At 38.4% G+C, this 20162-nt stretch overlaps 2 protein-coding genes across 7 annotated transcripts in view; one reads left to right on the forward strand and one right to left on the reverse strand.

The window, feature by feature from the left end:
* The window catches only part of ASAP2 (ArfGAP with SH3 domain, ankyrin repeat and PH domain 2), a 93751-nt gene extending 81624 nt beyond the window's left edge, over positions 1-12127 (forward strand). For 2 of the 4 annotated variants that reach the window (XM_050894347.1, XM_050894349.1), the window contains 5 exons: positions 712-880; positions 2590-2657; positions 4322-4434; positions 8389-8511; positions 9481-12127. In XM_050894347.1, the coding sequence (XP_050750304.1) occupies positions 712-880; positions 2590-2657; positions 4322-4434; positions 8389-8511; positions 9481-9555 (548 nt within the window). In that variant the 3' untranslated portion in view covers positions 9556-12127. Of the gene's footprint in view, positions 1-711; positions 881-2589; positions 2664-4321; positions 4435-8388; positions 8512-9480 lie in introns of all 4 variants that reach the window. The other 2 variants (XM_050894348.1, XM_050894350.1) reach the window with 1 other exon arrangement.
* A 287-nt stretch (positions 12128-12414) lies between these two features.
* ITGB1BP1 (integrin subunit beta 1 binding protein 1) lies at positions 12415-19824 on the reverse strand. 3 transcript variants are annotated; one of them, XM_050894381.1, is made up of 6 exons: positions 19753-19824; positions 18793-18871; positions 17921-18057; positions 16614-16706; positions 13544-13693; positions 12415-12800 (listed from the first exon to the last, which is right to left on the reverse strand). In XM_050894381.1, exons 1-6 carry the CDS (start codon positions 19822-19824, stop codon positions 12729-12731), a joined length of 603 nt encoding a protein of 200 aa, XP_050750338.1. In that variant the 3' UTR covers positions 12415-12728. The 3 variants fall into 3 exon arrangements, with proteins under 3 accessions (XP_050750338.1, XP_050750339.1, XP_050750340.1); XM_050894382.1 differs by lacking the exon at positions 13544-13693; XM_050894383.1 differs by lacking the exons at positions 17921-18057; positions 18793-18871.
* Positions 19825-20162: the final 338 nt, after the last annotated feature.

Below are 20162 nucleotides of genomic sequence, written 5' to 3' on the forward strand. Positions count from 1 at the left end.
AGGGTCAACAGGAAATGCTATCTATTAATAGAGCGAAAGAGCTCTTCACTTTATAGATTCGATGCTGCATTTCTCACTAGTTGTTAAGATGAGTGTTACATGTAGGCCTGGGGCTATGTCTCCACATTGTGCTTGATTCTTGCAGACCGTAGGAATGCAAAAAGGTGTTTTAATGCATTGCCAGCTGCTGTTGTGGTGGTTTCAAGAATTCAATAGAACTTTTAATTAATTGCTAAACCTAATGTGAAGTTAGTTAGATGTTCATCATAACAGGATTTTAAGAAAAGACATTGCTCTAAATAAAACTTCTCAGATGTTACTCAGTTACTTTTCCATAAAACACAAACTGAAGGCCTTGATTGAGCAAACAATATTAGCACTTTATTAAATATATTCTGATCTACTATTTTCAAGAACATGACTGACTTCGGTAAGAATTTTCTTTGCTTGTACTTTAATGCTTGCATGAATTGAAGTACTTGTGAGCTCTCTGACCTTGACTAGGTGAAACAAAAGGTAAACCTCTTTCCAAAGAGGTCCTCCTTCCAATGGAAGGATTGCTTTCTGTTTAAGTTACTGATTACATATAGTAAAGCATTTTTCTTGGATGGGGGTAAATCCTGTAACAGGAAAACCTGTGGATGAGAGCCCAAGAAACAAAATGGTAAATAGAAATTTAATTCCATCTCACTGTCTAACTTTCTTCTATAGATGTGCTTTCTCCAGCACCGCCGCCTCCAGTGGCAAAGACAGCCAGCATTATAGAAGCTTTGAACCAGCAATCCAAACAGCAACCAGCTCCTCCACAAACTAAGCCAACCCCACCACCACTGCCCCCACAACCTCCTAGTAGAATCTCTCAAAGAAAGCCTATTCCTGGGTAACTGGTGTCATTTTAGTATTTAATATACTTCATATTTATTAGTAACTTTTCAATTTTATGGTATATAACATGCAAGTCATCTATAAAGCATGCATACTTCTGCCAATGATGTGTTCTAGAGTATGGGAATGAACAGAAGGCAGACACTAAGGGAGCAGATTACAAGGATTCCCACAGTAAAAACAAGACAGCCTAGTGATTTAAGATTGTGTGACTTGCAGAGTATCTACAGAATGCTTAGCTGTGATGGAAATAAGAAGCCACAAAGAATAATCCATATCTAATTCTGATCTAATAACAAAGAAGAGATAATGGGATCTTATGTGTGATTGTGCCATTTATTGTTCACATGCTTTGCGTAGGTTCAGTTCCATTCAATATTTTCATTCGTGGCAGGAGTAGAGAGACCTGGAACAGAAAATACGATTTTTAAATTTGCAGGAAACAAAGTTAGAAGGGACAAGTGTACTGGAAAACAGGATTATATCCACAGCAGCCTTGAGAAACTGGAGTAGTAGTCAAGGGAGAAGAGGGGTGTAATTCAGTAAGCAGCACTTAGTAGTTAAGAACAATCAACTACGAAAACAAAGTGTGGAGAACAGTGGAGTATGGTTAAGCAAAAGTCCTTAAGAGAAGGATCTGCAAGAACATAGTGAATCATAAATAAAAGTAAGTCAGATGATGCATGCTGTTGTGGAAGAGTCAAAGAGAAATAGTATTGTTTGATTATAGCCTGCAAACTATATGAATTAATCCCTCCAATTGCCTCAACATCGGTAATGCTTCAGCTGGACTGCTGTGTTCAGTATGGGGCATTGCAGTAAAATAAAGATACAAGATAGTGAGGCAGAAACCAGGGGAGATCAAAAAGGTAATAAGAAGTCTAGAAAATATGACCTGTGAGAAAAGTTTGGAAGAATTAAGATTCTCTTATATTTTTTTAAAAAAGAAGTTGTAGCATAGATACACGTCTTCAAATATGTACAAAGTGTTGGATTATGCCATTCCTTTTTACATCTCATGATGGCTCTAAAAAAGAAAACTTTTGTTTAAGTTGTGGCAAGAATAATTTAGTTAGACACTAGGGAGAGCTTTCCAAACGTAAGCATAGGGAAATATTGTAGTAACTTGTCTGGGAAGTTTTTGGATTCTGACACTGAAAATTTGGCGGAGTACAGCCTGTACAAACTTAGGTAGTTATAAGATATAGGGACATGTATGTGTGTGTGTGAGATAAATAATATACGTGGCTGATCCTTTGTGAATGAAAGAGGTAAACAACCTTTGACCTTTGAGCTCCCTTTCTAATCCTTTGATTGCATATACCATACTAAGTAAAAGGGAGAAGCAACTTGCTGAAGCTTGCTATAATGTACAGACTAATATGGATACATAATTTTAACAAAGAATTTTAAAATAGCAGTGAAAGGAACTTCAGAACTTGGGAAAAGAAAATCTGCTCTACACAAATTGCAGTAATTGAACCTATATTATTCTCCTGCCTTACATTTTTAAATTAAGTGCAGCTTATGATTGGCATAATCAAAAATATGGAAGCAAAGTAGTATTTTTAAAAGCAACATAGCTGTCACCAGAATATACTGAAGACATGACAAGAATTTTATAATTTGGAAAATACTCTGTATTGTTGCATTTCAAGTTCTTGTTTGTTTCTTAAATGGATGACTTTCCAACTTTCTGCACAGGACTGAGAAGTCATCTGGCTTAACTAACAAAGGGCAGTCCAGAGGACTTGGGTCTCTACAACAAACTGGTAATTGTGGTTTAGAGATTTATTTTATTGTAATTAAGCTATCATTATAACAGTCTAAGGAAGAGTGTGGGGTTTTTTTATTTACCTTACACATCTAAATACAATCAGTACTAGTATTCTTGTTGTTTCTCTTCTTGATTTCGTAGGCCCTCATGCCTCAAGCTCTTCTGCATGAACAGAGTTGTGGGCCAATTAATGTAAATAATGGGGCCGTGTAATAAGAAAAAGGATCACAGAATGGTTGAGGTTGAGAGAGACCTCTGTACATTATCTGGCCTAACCCCTCTGCTCAAACAGGGCCACCCAGAACCAGTTGCCCAAGATCGCGTCCAGATGGCTTTTGAATATCTCTAAGGATGGAGACTCCACAGCCTCCTGGGCAACCTGTGCCAGTGCTGGGTCACGCTCACAGTAATGAAGTGTTTCCTGCTGTTCAGACAGAACCTCCTGTGTTTCAGTTTGTGCCCATTGCCTCTGGTCCTGCTTTCCAGCTGGGTGGCCACCAGCATATATGGGTGCATGGGCTTGTTCGTCCCCAGGTGCAGGACTTTGCACTTCCTTGCTCCAGATTTTCCCCTGGTCTCTGGGACCTAGGATTCCTGAAGACTGGTCTTGCTAGTAAAGGCTGAGGCAAAGAAGGCGTTCAGTACCTCAGCCTTTTCCTTGTCCTGTGTAACCAGATCCCTGTCTCATTGAGCAATGGGCCCATGTTTTCTGTAATTTTCTTTTTGTTACCTATGTATTTACAGAAGCCCTTCTTGTTGTCTTTGACATCCCTTGCCAGATTCAATTCCAGTTGGGCTTTAGCTTTCCTAACCTCACCTAAATCCCGCTCAAACAAAGGATGCACTATGAAAACTTTAGTTAGTTTACTCTCTTGTTTGCATGTGTCATAAACAAGGTAACAGATACACATTTTGGAATAGAAGAATGTGTTTCTAGTTTGAAAATCTAAAGCTAATATAGTGTCACTTAATTAAATTGCAAATTGATGTTGCTTCTTTCATGATAGTGAACAGAGTTCATTATTCATTCTGCATTTTTCATTGTTCAAAGTAACTACTACTTTGGGACATTACAATAATGTCATCTCAGTAAAATGTCCAAAGTACAGTTTGTGTGGATTCTGTGATGCTTGTAGTGAAATTTCTCCTACCCAGTTTCCCCTTCCACTGTATATGTTATGTTCATTGGTTCTTACTGTGATTCTTTTTTATTTCCTCTTGACATACCCAAGGGTAATTTGCTAATGACTATCTGCCATCTGTGTCAGGAGTCTCCTGTGAAGGATACAGCATCTTGATAATGATGGTCTTTACTGGGAAAGAAGGGTTCTAAAAGCACACAGTCTGTAGTGAGTGAATGGGGAAATGGGATATTTGGTTCTGCTCTCATCTATTTTATAGGCTTTTTTCTCTTTTAGCATATCTGCAGTATTAAAGGTCTTAGGTAATTGTCTTTTGGAAAAGAGGCCTTTTTTGGTAAGGAAAAGGATAGAAGAATTCTGTTTAGTTATTTAGAAAGTACCATTAAAAACTGAAATACTCATGGGATATAAAATTATTTGTATCCTTTAAATAAGAATGAATTTGGTTTCAATTTGTGTAATTACTCTTACTTTTTTTTAAAGCATGCCTAAAATTTACTTGTTTTACTTACCTTAGCAGCAGGAGAGTCGTCTTCTGTATGCGAAATTCCAGTAACACAAACTGGTTCTACAACAAATACTTTGGCACAAATCCAGCCACCAGCACCAATGCCAAGGAAATCACAAATAGTAAGTAGGCAATCTGGATTTTGATTTTATTAAATCTTCTGCATTCTATTGATATTGACACTGTTGATATGATAGTGTATCCTATTATGGAGAAAGTGTGAGAATCATGAAAAATATAAAGCCTGTATCCTGTGTTAAATATGTGCATGAATTGTACTAAATATTTATGAAAACTTTGCTTTTCTTGCATTTCCTATATGATAGTATGTGATTTTAAATTAAAAATGAAAACCACCAACAAAAACCAAAGAGAAACCAAAGAAAAGAAGTATAGATTCTTTGCTTGTGTCCAAATGTGACCAACACAATCCACAGAATGTATGGTTTGACTTATTGAAGGTAGATGAGCTTCATAAGTTAGTCACTTGTAGGTGAACTTGGTGAGTGAGTCACTTGTAGATCATGTGTAACTTCATTCTTAAACTTCAGTGAAGTAATAAGGGAGCTTTTGTGCTTACTTTTATAATGGAAGTAGATATACTCGTAGTTGTTTACAAAGGTAGATCAAATGGCTTCAGACAAGACTAGTAGGAGTCAAGCTCAAAACAAAAGAAATTGGTTCTTTGTGCAGTTGGTTTTCTTTGCATCTCTTTGTCATGCATTCACTGGGTGACAGGAGAGAAATCTCTTGGTAAGTACACAGAAACCACATCTGACTTGAGACATCCCCAACCAGAAGGTGGTTGAAGGGTGAAGGGGAAGGCTGGAAGTATCGGGCTGGAAGTATTGTATATTATTCTTCTCCACCCTCCCCCAGCCTTACAGTGACTGTTACAAGACTGGATTTAGATGGACTCTTGATCCGATTGTGTGGCCTTTTTATACTCTTATTTATTATTTATAATCTAGGACCATGACTGGTAACACACATATTAGTGCCAATACCTGTATTCTTATACTAGTGTAGGTAAAGGGAGTGATTTCCAGATGTCAGTTGAAACTGTACATTATGTGTAGTTCAGCTAGGTCTTTGGTCCTTGCTCCAATTTTGTGTTGCTCTCTTGTGTGATAGACATAAAACATCCATATGCTTGATCATGACAGTGTTTCTCTGCAGTAAGGAAATCACAATATAGAGAGTCCATACTTTCTGAGATGCTGTATGTGACTAGGTCTGGGCTCTTCCATGTTTTACATTCTGTGTAGGAGCGTGGTTCAGTAGGTAAATAATAAACTGAGAGGTAGGAGACATGCTGTTCCTGGCTCTGCGATTGTCTTATTAACGGACTGTAAAAGACCTGCCTTCAGTCCTCTGTCTCTCTCCCTTCATCCGTTTTTTCCTTAACCATGTCTACTGAAATAGTAACTCTCCAGGACAGACTTCAGTGTGTTTGTGTGCATAGCCTTGCACATTTGTCTTGAGCTCTTAGAATTCCTGTTAGCTGTTTCTCATCTGATAATGCTGAAAAGCCACAGAGACATCTGGAATTCATCTTGCATTAGTTGGGAGTATAAAATCTTCTGTTTTCTTGCCTTCTCCAGTGTTGGTCAACCAAGTTGTTGTCTGTCTTGCATCAAAATAACTTTCATGTTTTAGGCCACAATAAAATTAAATTATCTAAGTAGTGTTAAATGGAATATCTATCCCTTTTGCTTACATGCACCAAGGGAATTCCCATATTTACTTTGTGAAGCTGTTGGACCCTGATCACACTTTCTGTTGTATGTTCTGGGATTCAGGTGTGAGCACTGTCTACATCTTTTCCACATATCTGTTGGTTCTGAAACAGCTTCTTACCTGGCTTTCTGTATAAATTAAAGTTGTAGTAGTTTCTCTATCTTGTTCTCTCCGTTTTTGCTTTATAGGACAAATTGCTTTAGTTATGAGTGAATGGGCTATCCTGGCTAGCTTCTAGGAATAGTCCACTGTTTAATATTAATTGCACATAATATGAAGAACAGATCTGACCCTCCAGATGTCTCTAGGGCTTCGGTACGGTGAATTTTGTGAGACTGAGAAAATCAGCTGGATGATTTTCTTCTGTCATAGGACAGAGAAGTAAGGGAAACCTGGCTCAGGGAGTGTGTGCTAGTTAAGGTGCTTTAGCTAAATCAATCTAGCTAAAGTATCTTAGCTGCGATTTAGCCAAGGGCCCCTCAGCTAAAGAGCTTTAGCTAGATCAGTCTAGCTAAAGTACTTTGGCTAAATTGCTCCTTTTAGCCTTATACTCCAGCCTTTTTTGCTAAGTCTTTACCCTGCCAGAGGATCCAGAGGCCAGCCCAGATTTAGGAAATTATTGCAGAAGTGCTCCTTGAGTAAAGAAAAAAGAGGTCTAGTTGTACATGCCCATGTAGCCAGTGGCTTATCTCCTAGGCAGTGCATTTACCCAATGGCCTATTTTTCAGATGGAAATTCCTGATGCCTTTTTTTTTTTTTTTTAAATGTATATTTTAGATTTTTGAAACCATATTGTAGATACATGGGAAACTTTCCTGGAAGATTTTAGTCTTCTGGGAATGGGATCTATTTTAATTTCCTTGCCTTCTAAAGAACAAGAAATACCTGTAATTACTGCACTTTGAAGTTAGTAATGATATCTCTGTTGTACTGACGTGAAGCTTTTCCCTCTTGACCTAAAAGGTGGTTGTGGTTCAAACTGTAACTTGACTGAGATGGAGCATCTGGCAAAATTGCTGTGATGCAGTGCAAGGCTGCCAACTCACAGGGGTGTGCCCCACAGATAGAGCCTAAGGAGATGCCTGGTCTGGGCAGGTCAGGTTTTTAATACTAAAATGCAAATGGATGCTTACAGAGGAGCATAACAATCATGCTACCTCCCTCCTTCCCCATCCACATCCCCCTTTTTCTGCATGGTGCTCAGCTCTAACAAAATGGCACATTAAGAGGCTGTTGGGCAGTACTGTCTACAGCACAGCATTTTGCTGGTGGAGAGAAGTAGACTTGTGAATGGAGTCTCTTCTCCCCTTACAAGCTTCCTGCTCTATGGCTGACCTAACTAGAGACTGGGACCAGTCCCTGGGGGACTCCAGGATGGTGATAAGACCTTTTCCTTATCCCATCTGGAGCCTCTGTCCCACACACCCACTGCATTAACAGATGTCTCTTCACCTAAATGGCACTTACAGCTCTGCTCTGGCATCTTAGGGTAGAAAGGAGAGATTTTTGCTGGCTATGGCTGGGCAAACTGGGGAAAAGGGTGGACTCATGGTAGAACGCTTATATTCTGCCTCCAGGTCCTGTGCCTCTCCACTCCTTGCATGGAAACATTATGTAGGTAGCATTGTTGTTGGTCTGCAACAGAGAATGAGGAGGTTGAAAGCAAATGCAGCAGCAGGCCGGGTTGCACTGGGAGAAGTGTGAGATTAGGATGGTGGATACTGTGATAGCAGAGCAAAACAATTTTGGCATCACTTCAAATAGAACACAACTAGGATTGGAGTCCCACTACAATATTGGAATATTGCAACTCCTTACTAAACTTTCCTATTGGAAGGGTTGCCAAACCATTCCTGTGGCTTGCAGTCCTCAAAGCACTACAGAGAGGCAGAGGACGTTTCGGAGGGTTTGTACACTCCTGAAATGGGTTTAGCGAATTAAGAAGGGGTGTGTTGGCAGGTGGCTCAGGCCTTTTTCTGGTAATGCTGCTGCTGTTACACTTGCTGCGTAGCACTTGATCTTGATCACCCCATCTTCTGAATAAAATCGTATGTGCTGCAGTGATGTAGAGCTCTGAAGACAGGTTTAGATGAGTCAAAACGGAAGATTGCTAAGGGAAACCTGGCCCACGTTGGTGGCACAGTGGTTCCAAAATGCTTTGGATGCTGCCAAATTCAGCCTGAAGCACGAGCACCCAGCATAAAAGATGTAGCTGAACTCTAACCTATGAAAAATAATGGTTGGAAGCAGTTCTGAAGCTTTCTTTAGATCAACTCCAAGTCTATTCTGTCTCTTCTGTGCTGTATTATTTACATTTACTTATTTTTATATTTCAGTCAAAAACTAAACCCAAGAGAGTAAAAGCAATATACAACTGTGTAGCAGATAACCCAGATGAGCTAACTTTTTCAGAGGGAGATATTATTGTAGTCGATGGTGAAGAAGATCAGGAGTGGTGGGTAAGTATTTTGCATTTTCTATCAACACACTTTGAAAGAAATAAATGCAATCTAGAGGTTGACCCTGACTTCTGAAGATCCCCCGCTGGGTTTCCAAATAACAAGAAGTTTCATCTCATGGAAACCTGATTCCAGAGATTTCTTTTGTTAAAAAAAAAAATCAAATAAAAAAAAAAAATCAAATTTCAGACAAGTTTTTAGCTTTTCTCATTCAGAAAAGAAAAATATCTGATTAGTAGGGTTCACAATACACAGGGGACATGGTCTGTGTGATTCAGGAAATTCTTGGGCAGTGTGAGCAATTTAAGAATCTGCTACTATTTCAGATGCTGTGTGGTGGGCCTCAGAAGGACAGCTTTGTATTGTCCTAATTCTTCAGCTGACTGAGATTGACAAATGGTCTATTTGAGCTGGGAAACCATCTCAACTATTTACGTTCCAGAGTCTCATCAGCTAAAGTCAAGTCTTGGGAAATTGTTATGCATGAAAACACTTGCCTTACTCTGTTAGCTAGCGAAGTTTAAATTGCGTCTAAATTGACAATAATGCTGTATAAACACAAATAGATTCATGTAAAACCCAAAACTGTTGAAGCTTGATCCATCCTTTTACCTTTCAGTGATTGTTAAGAGGGGGAAGCAGAAGCAACTTAACAGAGGCAGAATATGTCAGGCATTACAGAACGCACTGAAATGATGCAGCAGCGGTACTGCATTAAGAGGTGTTACTTTCAAAGAACTGGATAAAACATTTGAATTGGGGGGGGGGGGGGGGGAATGTCTATAGCCGAAAAACAAATGCACCCTGTAGGACTGAATTTTCCCATTCACAAAAGAAAAACACCACTACAGCAGAAAAGATGTAGGGAGAGGCTTGTTGTACTACAGGCGGGAAGGTCACTGGTATTCATTTTGGTGACGCTGAAATGCCATTTTGAGATTAACTTGAAAAATATCTGGACTCTTTCAGATTGGTCATATTGATGGAGATCCCAGTCGGAAAGGAGCTTTCCCTGTATCATTTGTGCACTTTATTGTTGACTAAATTGCTACTGATAAGTGGAGACATTTCTCATTTCCAGCGGTCACAGAAATAAGTTTTGCTCTATTTCATTTCATCTACCTATCTGCAGACACCTTGCCAGAGCACTGCCCAAGTCCTAGGTACTGTAGCTTACTTTTTTATTGCCATTGTTCTGATTTTGGGACTTTTAAAACTTTTTTCTATGTGAAAACTTCTCATGAGCAGTTTACACTTTAAAAAAAGCAACTCTTCCTGTATTTTTCAAGGTGAACTGAAAAGCTTTAACAATCAAAATCCATATAAGTGTGTGAATATCACAACATTATTAATGTTCTTTTCAATCAATTCACTGTAATTTTATTCTCCCTTTTGTAACATGACAATACCACAGTTCAGTGTTGCCTCCCCAGTCAAAGAAATTGTGTGCATCTAACAGGGCAGTGAATTTATCCAATTCTCGATACCATTTGACGTGTTGGAACCAAAACATGCAAGCTGCTGCGTAGTACTAAATTGCACTCATTCAGCATCTTGCCATACTGGCTGTCATCCAGGATGTCAACAATTACAGAAGAAACTATTTTAATCGGGTGTCTTTGGCCAGGTAAAAGTGAAAAAGTATTTCAGTTTACCACAGGAGAAACTTCTTTCGTTCAGAATGGATGTAGATATTTGCTTAGAGTTATCTGAAATCTGTGTTAGTCGTTGAACTTTCTAGTTCTAATTTTGTGAGCTTGAGACTGTTTCATTTTTCTATGCTGCACGTGTGTAGAACCTGTTTTTTGAATGTTCTTTATGTATGTTACATCCATTTTGGTCATTTAATATGACTACTGCTGGTTAACTAAACTATGGCAATATTAATGAGTTACTACATTAACTCAAGGATATGAAAACTGCACTTCCTGAAATGTACTGAACTATGATGATGGATTGCAGAGCATTTCTTACACTTGTCTCATTATAGTGTTTAGACTTTGTTTTTAAATTCTTGAATTTTCTTAAATCATCCAGCAATGTGTTCACAGAGAGAACATATTTGGTGGAACACTTAGATAATTATCCTTGGTCAATAAGGTATCTGACACCTCACAAGTACACTACGTTATGTTCTGTTTTATAAAATTTGCGTGCCACTACCTTGCAAACAATGATAGTTTGCTAACTCACTCTGTATTTATATAATATACCCACATATATGGTAGCTACACTGTTGTTAAATTTGTTTTACTAATTTGTGAACAAAGGCTAGGCCATGGGTAGTTCCCAGTTGGTTGATGGAATACAAAACACCAACGCAAATCTGACGTCATTTTGATGTTTGTATATTGTGAAATTGTACCAGGTTTTGCTTATGCTACAGGAAACAACTGATGGCATAGGATAAGAAAAATCAATGTCTAGGTCACATTGGCTTTGATCACGGTTCGTGAATATTGTATCTCTAGATTTATCAAGAGAACTTTGAATTTCTGACAAATGGTGTTTAAATTGGCCATTTCATATTGAAGGGAATGAAAACAGGCCACCACCATATATGCTTATTTGGAGAAAAATCGCATTGCGTTAGTGCTGGAAGAGCAACACTGATCTTACCTTGTATCGCCTTTCCTAAATGGTACCGTTGGTTGATAGCCTCTCAAATGTGTGGGTACAGCCAAGTATACGCATAACTTTCATTTCCTAGATGCTGTTGCTGCAGTATAAATGGGGAACAAACTGGAATGTTTCAAGATATTTTTGTTGTAAGTTGAAGCAAATTAGTCCGTATTTTCAAAGTTCCCAGTAAAACAATAGAGTAATAGTTTAGCACTACAGTGTTATTCACTTACTGATATGTTCAGTTTGCAACACTATTTTGTATGTTTCTATCCCTGATAGAGTCTAGAGAGTAAACGGGCATATTATTTTGCACAGATCTCCTAATGTACAGTATTTTTAACACAGAATCTTATAGTGTATGTAACAACTCGTAAAGTTAAACAATGATGCAAATTTTCCTTGAGTTCCGCTAGAAAAGGAATACACTTTAAAACGTCACAACCTTGTTCACTGGTCACTTAGACTAGGAAACTTGTAGAATACAACTTAATAGCACTAACAGTGCAGACAGAGAAAATCTTGAGGACCAATAAAGAGCAGCTAAGCAAAATTTATCCCTAGACTTTCCATGTTTCTCAAAGTTTGCTCCTCTGGCAGAGGAAAAAGAAATTCTAGAGCCTGTAGATATCTATTTATAATATAAAATTAAGAATTTTAAGTCCAAAACTTTGGCATATTTCATACAACTTTTCAAATCTGATTGATTCAAAAAACCTGTTCATAGACAGACTATTAGGTTGCTGTGTTAACTGTTTAAAAAGGAGCAAGTGACACTTAAAATGCAGCTTAGAATGCTATGAGATGTATAATATTCAATTCAGTTGTTTTTATTTTGTTTAGTTGCAGAGCAACTGTATATATTGTATAACCTAAAATCAACTCTTATTTTCAATGTCCTGGATGCAGTGATTTATAATTAGAGCATGATTAATAAATTTTACTCTTGTTAACCAGTCAAATGTCTGGAAAAATAAAACTACTTTTAAAATCCCTTTGGCTACTTCTCTTCTGTTACTCTGCATTACTTAGGCAATAGTCGTCTTTTCAATGTGTAAAATGAGAAATACAAACAAGTAGCACGTGAACAAAAAAAGTACATCTTGTGGATTTGTAGCTGAATGTAGAAACTGTGTAGACGGCACACCTAAGATTAAATTAGAGGTGTAAACGCCAAATGACTACCTGTTATCACTTTGCTCTTATTGTTTTGTTAACTCTAATATCTAGGTTAAGCGGAACTGAAGTCTATATTAACAAATTATTTTTCAGACAAAGAGATAGAAGCAAGTGTCAGTTTTATTTTACATTTCTACAATATTGACATTAATATACAAAACATGATTTAGGAAAAGAAATCGTGTTAAATATAAAATTCTGTATTGTCCTGGAAACTGAAGATGGAGTAATTTCTTCAAGTCATGTTTGGGGAATGACAAAGTACCACGTGCAAGGTTGCATGGCTCTTCTTTGCACAGCATGTCTTTTCTAGGTTTGTGTGTAGCTACAGCCAGTCTGTGGTATCACAAAGGAGCCCCATTTCCTCCTCACACAAAGGCCTCTTGTACTACACAGTCATGTGCTGCTGAAGAAAATCAGGACTTCTCCGACATTAAAACTGAATCAAAGGCTGTAGATAACACTTTGCAAATAGCTTGTGCTTGTTCCTAAAAAAAACCAAACACGCGCATTAACACTTTCTGAAGAACTTCTAAACGTTTCAAAACTCATTTAAAGCGGAACGTGACCTTTATCATTCTTTTGGCAGAGACATGCAAAATGGAGTAGCACAAGTGAGATTTAATTTGATTTCTGTGGTTCGCAATGACATGTGGGAAGCCGTTTTAAATGAGCTCTTTTGAAACAAGTCAGAGTTGTTAGCTTTCATCATAGCATGACACTAGCATTCAGAAGGTCAGTTCATGTGTTCCCCCAGTGCTGCTAAGGGTGTGTGTCATATCATGGTACCTTGACAATGAATTCTTCTACTCTTAAGAAGGGATCACTTCCCTTGCTTATAAATATGAATGTATGCTCTATTACCAGAATTGTTACTCAATCCCTCCCTGCTCTGTCCGATCTTAAGAGGTTTTTGTCTTTAAAAATACAAACAGAGGATTGTCCTTAGCAGCTACAATAGCACTCTTCAGCTTGCAAAGAGCTTTCTCAGGTGTGTACATTCATTGGCAATTTTAGGGAATGTAGGTATTTTTCCTCAAAGCTGATCAAATGCAGTCAGCGGGGCTTTTCTCCTCCTCCCCTAAATCATGCAGGACACGTTTATACTCTTTTTTAATTGAGCAATCCCCCTTCTGCCAAAAAGCCTTCACAAGGGCCTTGGGTTTTAGAACCTCCCTTTACAATCAAAACACTGATACCTAAATTAAATACTGTAAACATAAACTCTTACCAAACTATTGCACTGATATACCCAGAGGCTGCATTCTTCAGAGGCTGCATCTGTTGTCTTCAAAGCCAGTAAACTTTTTCCTGCTCCCAGACCATCATCATAGCAGACCATCCGTACAATTAAATAGAGAGCATGCCTATGTAACACATCCTGAAACCATGTGGCAAATAAAAGTTACTCTGGAACACTGCAACAGCTATTTCAGTTTTCCACCTGTGTTGATTCTCTCTCTTACAAAAGAATACTTCAGATTTATTTACAGGAGGAAAGTATTCCTTGGTAAAATTATAATTTTTTAAATGGAAAGTTTAGTCAAGATTTTAAAAAAATTAGTGGTGGTTCAACACAATTTTAGCTTTAATTTTCGCTTCTGTTTTAGAATTGCATTCATATGTGGACTATATTCCTGGCCATACTACGAAAGCACGCATTCGCTTCCCACCTATCCTCGCTCGCCCTCTGTGCGTAGGACAGGTGGTACACTCTGCACCTCTGGCTCAGAGGTAACTTAAAACAACTTTTTACTTTTCCAGTGTTTTTCCAGACAATCCCCTGTCTCAGTTCCAGGAAGGGTGCACATGAGAAACTGTTCCCAGAAGAGGGTATGGACAAGGTTAGTTGCTTTGGGGGTGGGTAGCCATGTGGCTATAGCCAGGCCACTTGTGGCCTGAACCACAGCATGGGTCCTGACTCTTGCAGAGATCTAGTCCGGGAGACTTCTCCTCTCCACCACAGTTGCAGGCTTTTACCATAGTCCCAACAGTTCTGATCTTGATCATTCCAAAAAGGGATTGGTTGATGTTGTCCAGTACAAGGTCTCTGCAGAGCTACCCTACACAAAGCCTTTCTTCTCAAGCCATTCTACCCAACCAATAACATTCATCTGGTTTATTCCAGTCATACCACCTCTAGGGTCTTAAGACTTCAAGACAGCTCTTTTTCTATGTTCGTGGCATCAAACACCTTGTCCCTATCAGTAGCTGAAGGGTCTCAAGAAATGTCCACTTCAATACAGAAGCTGCAAAAATGAACAGTGAGCTTGATGCCTGCTATGAAACCCTCGAGGGAGAGCCCTCTACCAGAGCTCCGAGATCACCTTGCTGAAAAACATCTCCATCCCTGACATTCACTCGGCAATCACTCACAATTATCCATACCATCATACCATGCTGAAGGCAGCTGGACCCGAGGTGGAACTTACTGGATCAACCCTCCAGTCTCTGTATGAAAGATGCCAAGATTTCCAATTACTTGCAACTTTTTAGAGTGACTTGCTTGGAACTTGCTACAGTACTAATGTGCATGTGGATTATCACTAAAAGAGGGAGGACAGAATTCTTTAAAGTACACAGTCCCCCTGTAAAGTCATTTCCTCCTCTCCTTCCAGTATTTGGCTATGAGGGAATTCTGCAGTTGAGAGAGAAATGAGATGGCAGATGGACAAACTGTGCCATACGTGTATATAATGCACAAATACATGCAAACAGAATGTGAAGAAGGCCAAAGCCTCAGTATGACTTCTATAAATACTTTGCCTTTGGTTTCCAGTGGTTGCATCCACAAACAATGGAAATGTATCGGTGGATTACGTATCTGTACATATTTCAGTCACTAATGAAATAATTTCTCAAACGCTGGCTGAAATCCATGAGGAAAAATTTTGTATCCTGCAGTCAATTCTCTTTTTGGCATCTGAAATAGCTACCTGCCTGTTCACCTGCAAAGGTATCTACAAATCACAGAACTCTCACCTTTCCCCCAAAGTCATAAAAGACTGAATTCTTTGCATGAATGCAGAGAAAGCCTTTCCATCTTGGAACCCTATGAAAAGAGTTAGGTAGACTAACACACTAAAGGACAAATTAAATGTCAACAGTGACACAGATGCAAAAAGCCAGAATTTGGGAAACAGAATGCAATGCAATAAAATGCCAGTGCAAGCTAGCTTAATCACAGAAGGCTTTATCAGCTTGTGCATGCTTTCAGCTTGAAGACAGAAGAATGATGGATAAAAGTCTTAAAATTACCTATTCAATTTTATCAAAGGACAAAGGAATTTAATAACAGCGTAACCTATGTTCTTAATGACAATTAAGAATTTAGGAGGACAGCGAAAACAGAACCCAAAAGAATTCAAAGTTTGAGTAACAACTACTACAGTTCCTCCCAGGCATTAGAAACAAGTGTTTTATTTTCTGAAGGGACCAAAGGAAACTTCTTGGCTATCTTCAGAGTATTCAGCTATGAGCAATGCTATTCACCATGCTCATACTCGAGGCTTTTATGAAGAGGCATTGCTGGGTTGTTGATGGGTCATGACTTCATAAGGCCAAGTATTTATGGTATCTGGGGCTCTGAGGGCAACCAGAAGGAAACCACATGGCTGCAATACAAAGCTACACAAAGGCAACTGGAGGGCCCTGGGGAAGAGACCGGATTTCTATTTTTAGCAAAAAAGCTACTTGAAGCGCACTAAAGGAAAATAAACTACATGTAGGAAATAATGCAAACAAAAAACAGGCTTGATCAATAAAGTGGAATCATGAGGCTTTAATGCTAGAGTGAACCCACACTCTTGGATTAGGAGTGCAAGGCTGGAACTTTAAAGGGGAAGACAACTCAGGTATTCTTGAAAAAAACATCCTTTGTTTTTTCCTCTCCACAGTAACATCAATAGGAATTGCATTACTAACTAACTCAGGCTGAGGAACCTACAGTCTTGGCCACCACAGTCATGCTACTTTTCCACATGAGAGAATGGCAGGACAGCCACAGAGAAAGGAAGATGTGCCCAAAGAGCGCAAAGGCTTGCTTGCCTTTTGTCTGGTGCTCTGTCTCAAAAGGAGTGGATTTTTGTCACAAATCCAAGCAATCCAACCAGGGAAATACAGAGAGCCTTGAGGAGATACGACATGAAGCAGTGCTGCTACGAGAGCTTTGTTTGTTTGTTTGTTTGACTTTTGCTTAAAGCCAGAAGTGACATTTTGGTCACACAGATCATCTATCAGAGAAATAAATAAAAACACTTTTCAACTCTCACCAAAAAGACAGTCTGTTGTGAATCACTTACATACTGATCAGATGTTGAAACTTTAATGCCGTATTTGGAAACTCCCATAATAAACTCCTCTTCACCTGGAACAAAAGGTAACTTTCCATCTTGCTTTGGAGGGAAACAAACAAAAGCCTTTAGTGCAGACAGAAGAACATGAACAATGAAGATACATAATAGAGAATGTGTTTATGTGTACTTCAGTCCACTGGATCAGCAACATCGCTAACCCTGCTCATATCTTGCTGCGTGGAGCCTGCCTGCCACTCTTGCACTCATCCAATCTCTTAACGTTATGTGAAATACATTTGGGGAGGTTCAGACTTGACATCAGGAAGCATTTCTTTACCGAGAGGGTGGTCAAACACTGGAACAGGCTTCCTAGAGAGGTGGTCGAGGCCCCAAGCCTGTCAGTGTTTAAGAGGCATTTGGACAATGCCCTTAACAACACGCTTTAACTTCTGGTCAGCCCTGAAGTGGTCAGGCAGTTGGACTAGATGATCGTCGTAGGTCCCTTCCAACTGAAATAGTCTATTCTATTCTATTCTAAATATTACATGATTCCAGAAAGGAATTTACCATCTCAGGGGGCAGTTTGGCCCTGTGGTCAAATCAAATGGGCTGAAAAATAATGCATGCCCTGTCATGCTGTGCTGACCCTGGGTGATCTATGTTCCATACTGGCAGCAATTTTGTTATGTAGCTGTAAAAATAGTTTTAGCATATATTGAGACACTTGAAATGTCAAGTTGCTGTAAGATAAACAGACATTCCAGGCTTTTAAAGATACAAACGATCAGCTACCTAATGAGAACAACCAGTTACAGCTTTTAGTACAAAAATAAGTACAAGCAACCACAGTTTGGCAAGGATGACCTGAATATTATTCAGATTCTTTGGTCACAGGTTCATAAGTCATTATAAGCAGAAACTTGACATTTTCCTCTACAGGAAAACTTCTACAATACTGAGGAAATCTGGAGGAGACATTCTTTCCCGGATACTAATCCTAACAGTGCTGAAGACAATATAACAACTTTCAATTGGGATACTTGTTCAGTAGTGACTCATGAAAGGGGCCTTCGCTCAGCCTGCTTCTTCAGAAAGGCTTTTTGGGTGCATCTTCTCCAGTTACTCAATAGGATGGAATTGAGTGTGACAGCTTTTGAGATTCATAGCTTAATGTTTTTTAAAGTAAGCTACTTTATTCTAGTAAGTCTAAAATTTACAAAGAAAGATGTCAGATCACGTGATAATATGAAAGAAATACACCTAAGCTTAAGATGTTCTGATGTTGTTGGTATTGTCTTTTGTAACCCACTTACCTGTGCAACATCTATGTAATTTATCAAGTCCAATGGCCCTTCAAGACTTTTGCTCTCATTATATTTCAGTTTTTCAATGGCACCAACATATTTAACTCTGAATTCTGCACACGTATCAGAATTACTATTGCTTTGTCCTGCAACAAAATAAAACAAAGCAATTCTGAAGAATTCCAGAACAGTAAAGCTATTCTAATTGGTGTTAACGGGGCTAACTTATTAAATTCCGTAATTTTTGCAGACCTTCATCAAACACTTAACCTCACCACAGTATATTAACTCCTCTCTTTAATGAACTGTCCTAGGTTGATTCAGAACAGCCCTTAGTAAAGGCAACAGTTTCATATGAATCCATGATACAGCATTGTTTATACTAATTCAAGTTTGGAGTTAACAACCTTGAATCAGAAAACATAGAAAAGCTGGTTCTACTTTTCTATATATATACTTGTTTTAAATGAACTGTTTGGTTCAACAGTTCAACAGTGATGCGCTGTGATCTGGTGAGCAAGAACAAGTAAAATCAAATCTTATTTCCATTATTTCAGTACAAATGTGAACTTATAAAAGCAGGAAACGTAGCTTCCAAAAAGTTATACCAGATTTATGCTGTGTTACAGACTGGTAACGCAACGAAGTTTTTCTTACTCAGACACTTTACTTCGAGAACAGTGACTTAATCCTAGACGAATCATTAATAATACTTTAAAAGCCTAGAGCTATGCATGCATTAGTCAACAGGCTATCTAACAGATTCACTCACAATTATTGAAAATACTTATTTTAACCTTTTCCATTTTCTGCTCTTTTACACGAACACACATGCAGTTAATCCTGCTTCATACATATCTGCTCAAACTGTGATTACATACCTGAACTTTTCGTGGAGTCTGTATCTAGACTAGCCACAGTACTAGACCTGGAAAGTCCCCCAAGACTGGAATCTACAGACTAAGAAAAAAATTAGTATCATCAGAAAGTTACTGAGACCATATTAGCAATTCACTTTCAGATGCCCTGCCTCAACTCTTTTTGTAAAATAAACTAGTGTTTATGTTCTAATTACTTAAGCAGCACTGCAAAATGGGGAGAAAAAAAACAACAACACCTATTTCTTTCATGAAATTATCTTTCTGCCTCAATGTAGATTAGACTGATATAAATTCAGCAGGAACCCTTGAGAAGTCCACAAATATTTTGAAAGAAGGAGGAAATAAAAGAAAAAGAGAAAATGAACCTTAAGGTTATGTCCAGACTTTTCTGGTACTGCATCTTAACTTGAAGAAATTGACAACTACATGCTTGTCACCAATGCTTGAAATAACATAGCAGTGCAAGGGAAGTGAAACGGCACCTTGGAAAATCCAGAATATTCAACTGATCATTCCAAAACCTATCAGACAAAATGGACACATTATTCAAAATGAAGAATACTTTTTAGAGATACTGAGTAACCAACTAGTACTGAAGAATAAACTCATTCTTGGTACCTAGCACCAGGCACCTTCTTAAAGACACTATTTATCACTACAGAACAAACGTACCACTTTTTCCTCCAAACCTTACTATGTGCTGCCAGAAACTCTTGCGTTTGTGGGCTTCACTATGGAAGCAATTGAGCATTCATCTCAGAATACAAGGGCTTTATAACAAATATTTTTTTTTAACTCTCATAACACAATCTGAGGCATAGTAGAAGTAGAAAGTTCTTGTGGAACATGGCATTTTATGGAAATCACATCCTACCATCAGCGCAAGCGAACCACTGAACTGTCAACTTGTAACAAACGAAAGTGCTTCCATAAACAGAGTATATGCCCAATTCAGCTTACCTTGCTTTTAGTACTGATTTCACTGCTTTGTGAGCTGCTGCTGCTGTGTCGTTTTTTTCCTTTTCTAAACATTTTTTCATAATTGGATCAAGGAAGATCTTCTAGGTAGGAAAAATAAAAATTAAAGCTGTCATATCATCAAGGGAAGGAGTGGACAAAAACTGGAAACTTGTAAAGGACTCTGAGAACGGAAGTAGGAATGTTCCTCTGGTGTTCTTCATGTGTGACTGGGGAAAGTCCCTCAAGCTCTCTGCTAAAACTTCTCTATGCTTCTGTTTCATCAAAAAAATGCTGCTACCTAGTTTACAGACTGTTGCAAAGGTCAGTTTCTAGTGCATATAAAGATACAGATTTAGAAACAAAATTTTAAATTTATATTCCCACTTAAAAGCATTAGATGATTTTTATTT

This window comes from Gymnogyps californianus, chromosome 3 (genome assembly GCF_018139145.2).
Source record: "Gymnogyps californianus isolate 813 chromosome 3, ASM1813914v2, whole genome shotgun sequence".
NCBI lineage: Eukaryota > Metazoa > Chordata > Aves > Accipitriformes > Cathartidae > Gymnogyps > Gymnogyps californianus.

Bases quoted from the DNA above. Each gene is read 5' to 3' on its own strand.
- ITGB1BP1 (XM_050894381.1), bottom strand. From the start codon at position 19,824: ATGTTTAGAAAAGGAAAAAAACGACACAGCAGCAGCAGCTCACAAAGC. The intron at 13,694-16,613 runs GTAAGTGATTCA...ACATGGTTTCAG, and splicing joins TTTCAACATCTGATCAGTAT to GATGTGTTACATAGGCATGC. The intron at 12,801-13,543 runs GTAAGAGTTTAT...GGTTTTTTTTAG, and splicing joins TATATCAGTGCAATAGTTTG to GAACAAGCACAAGCTATTTG.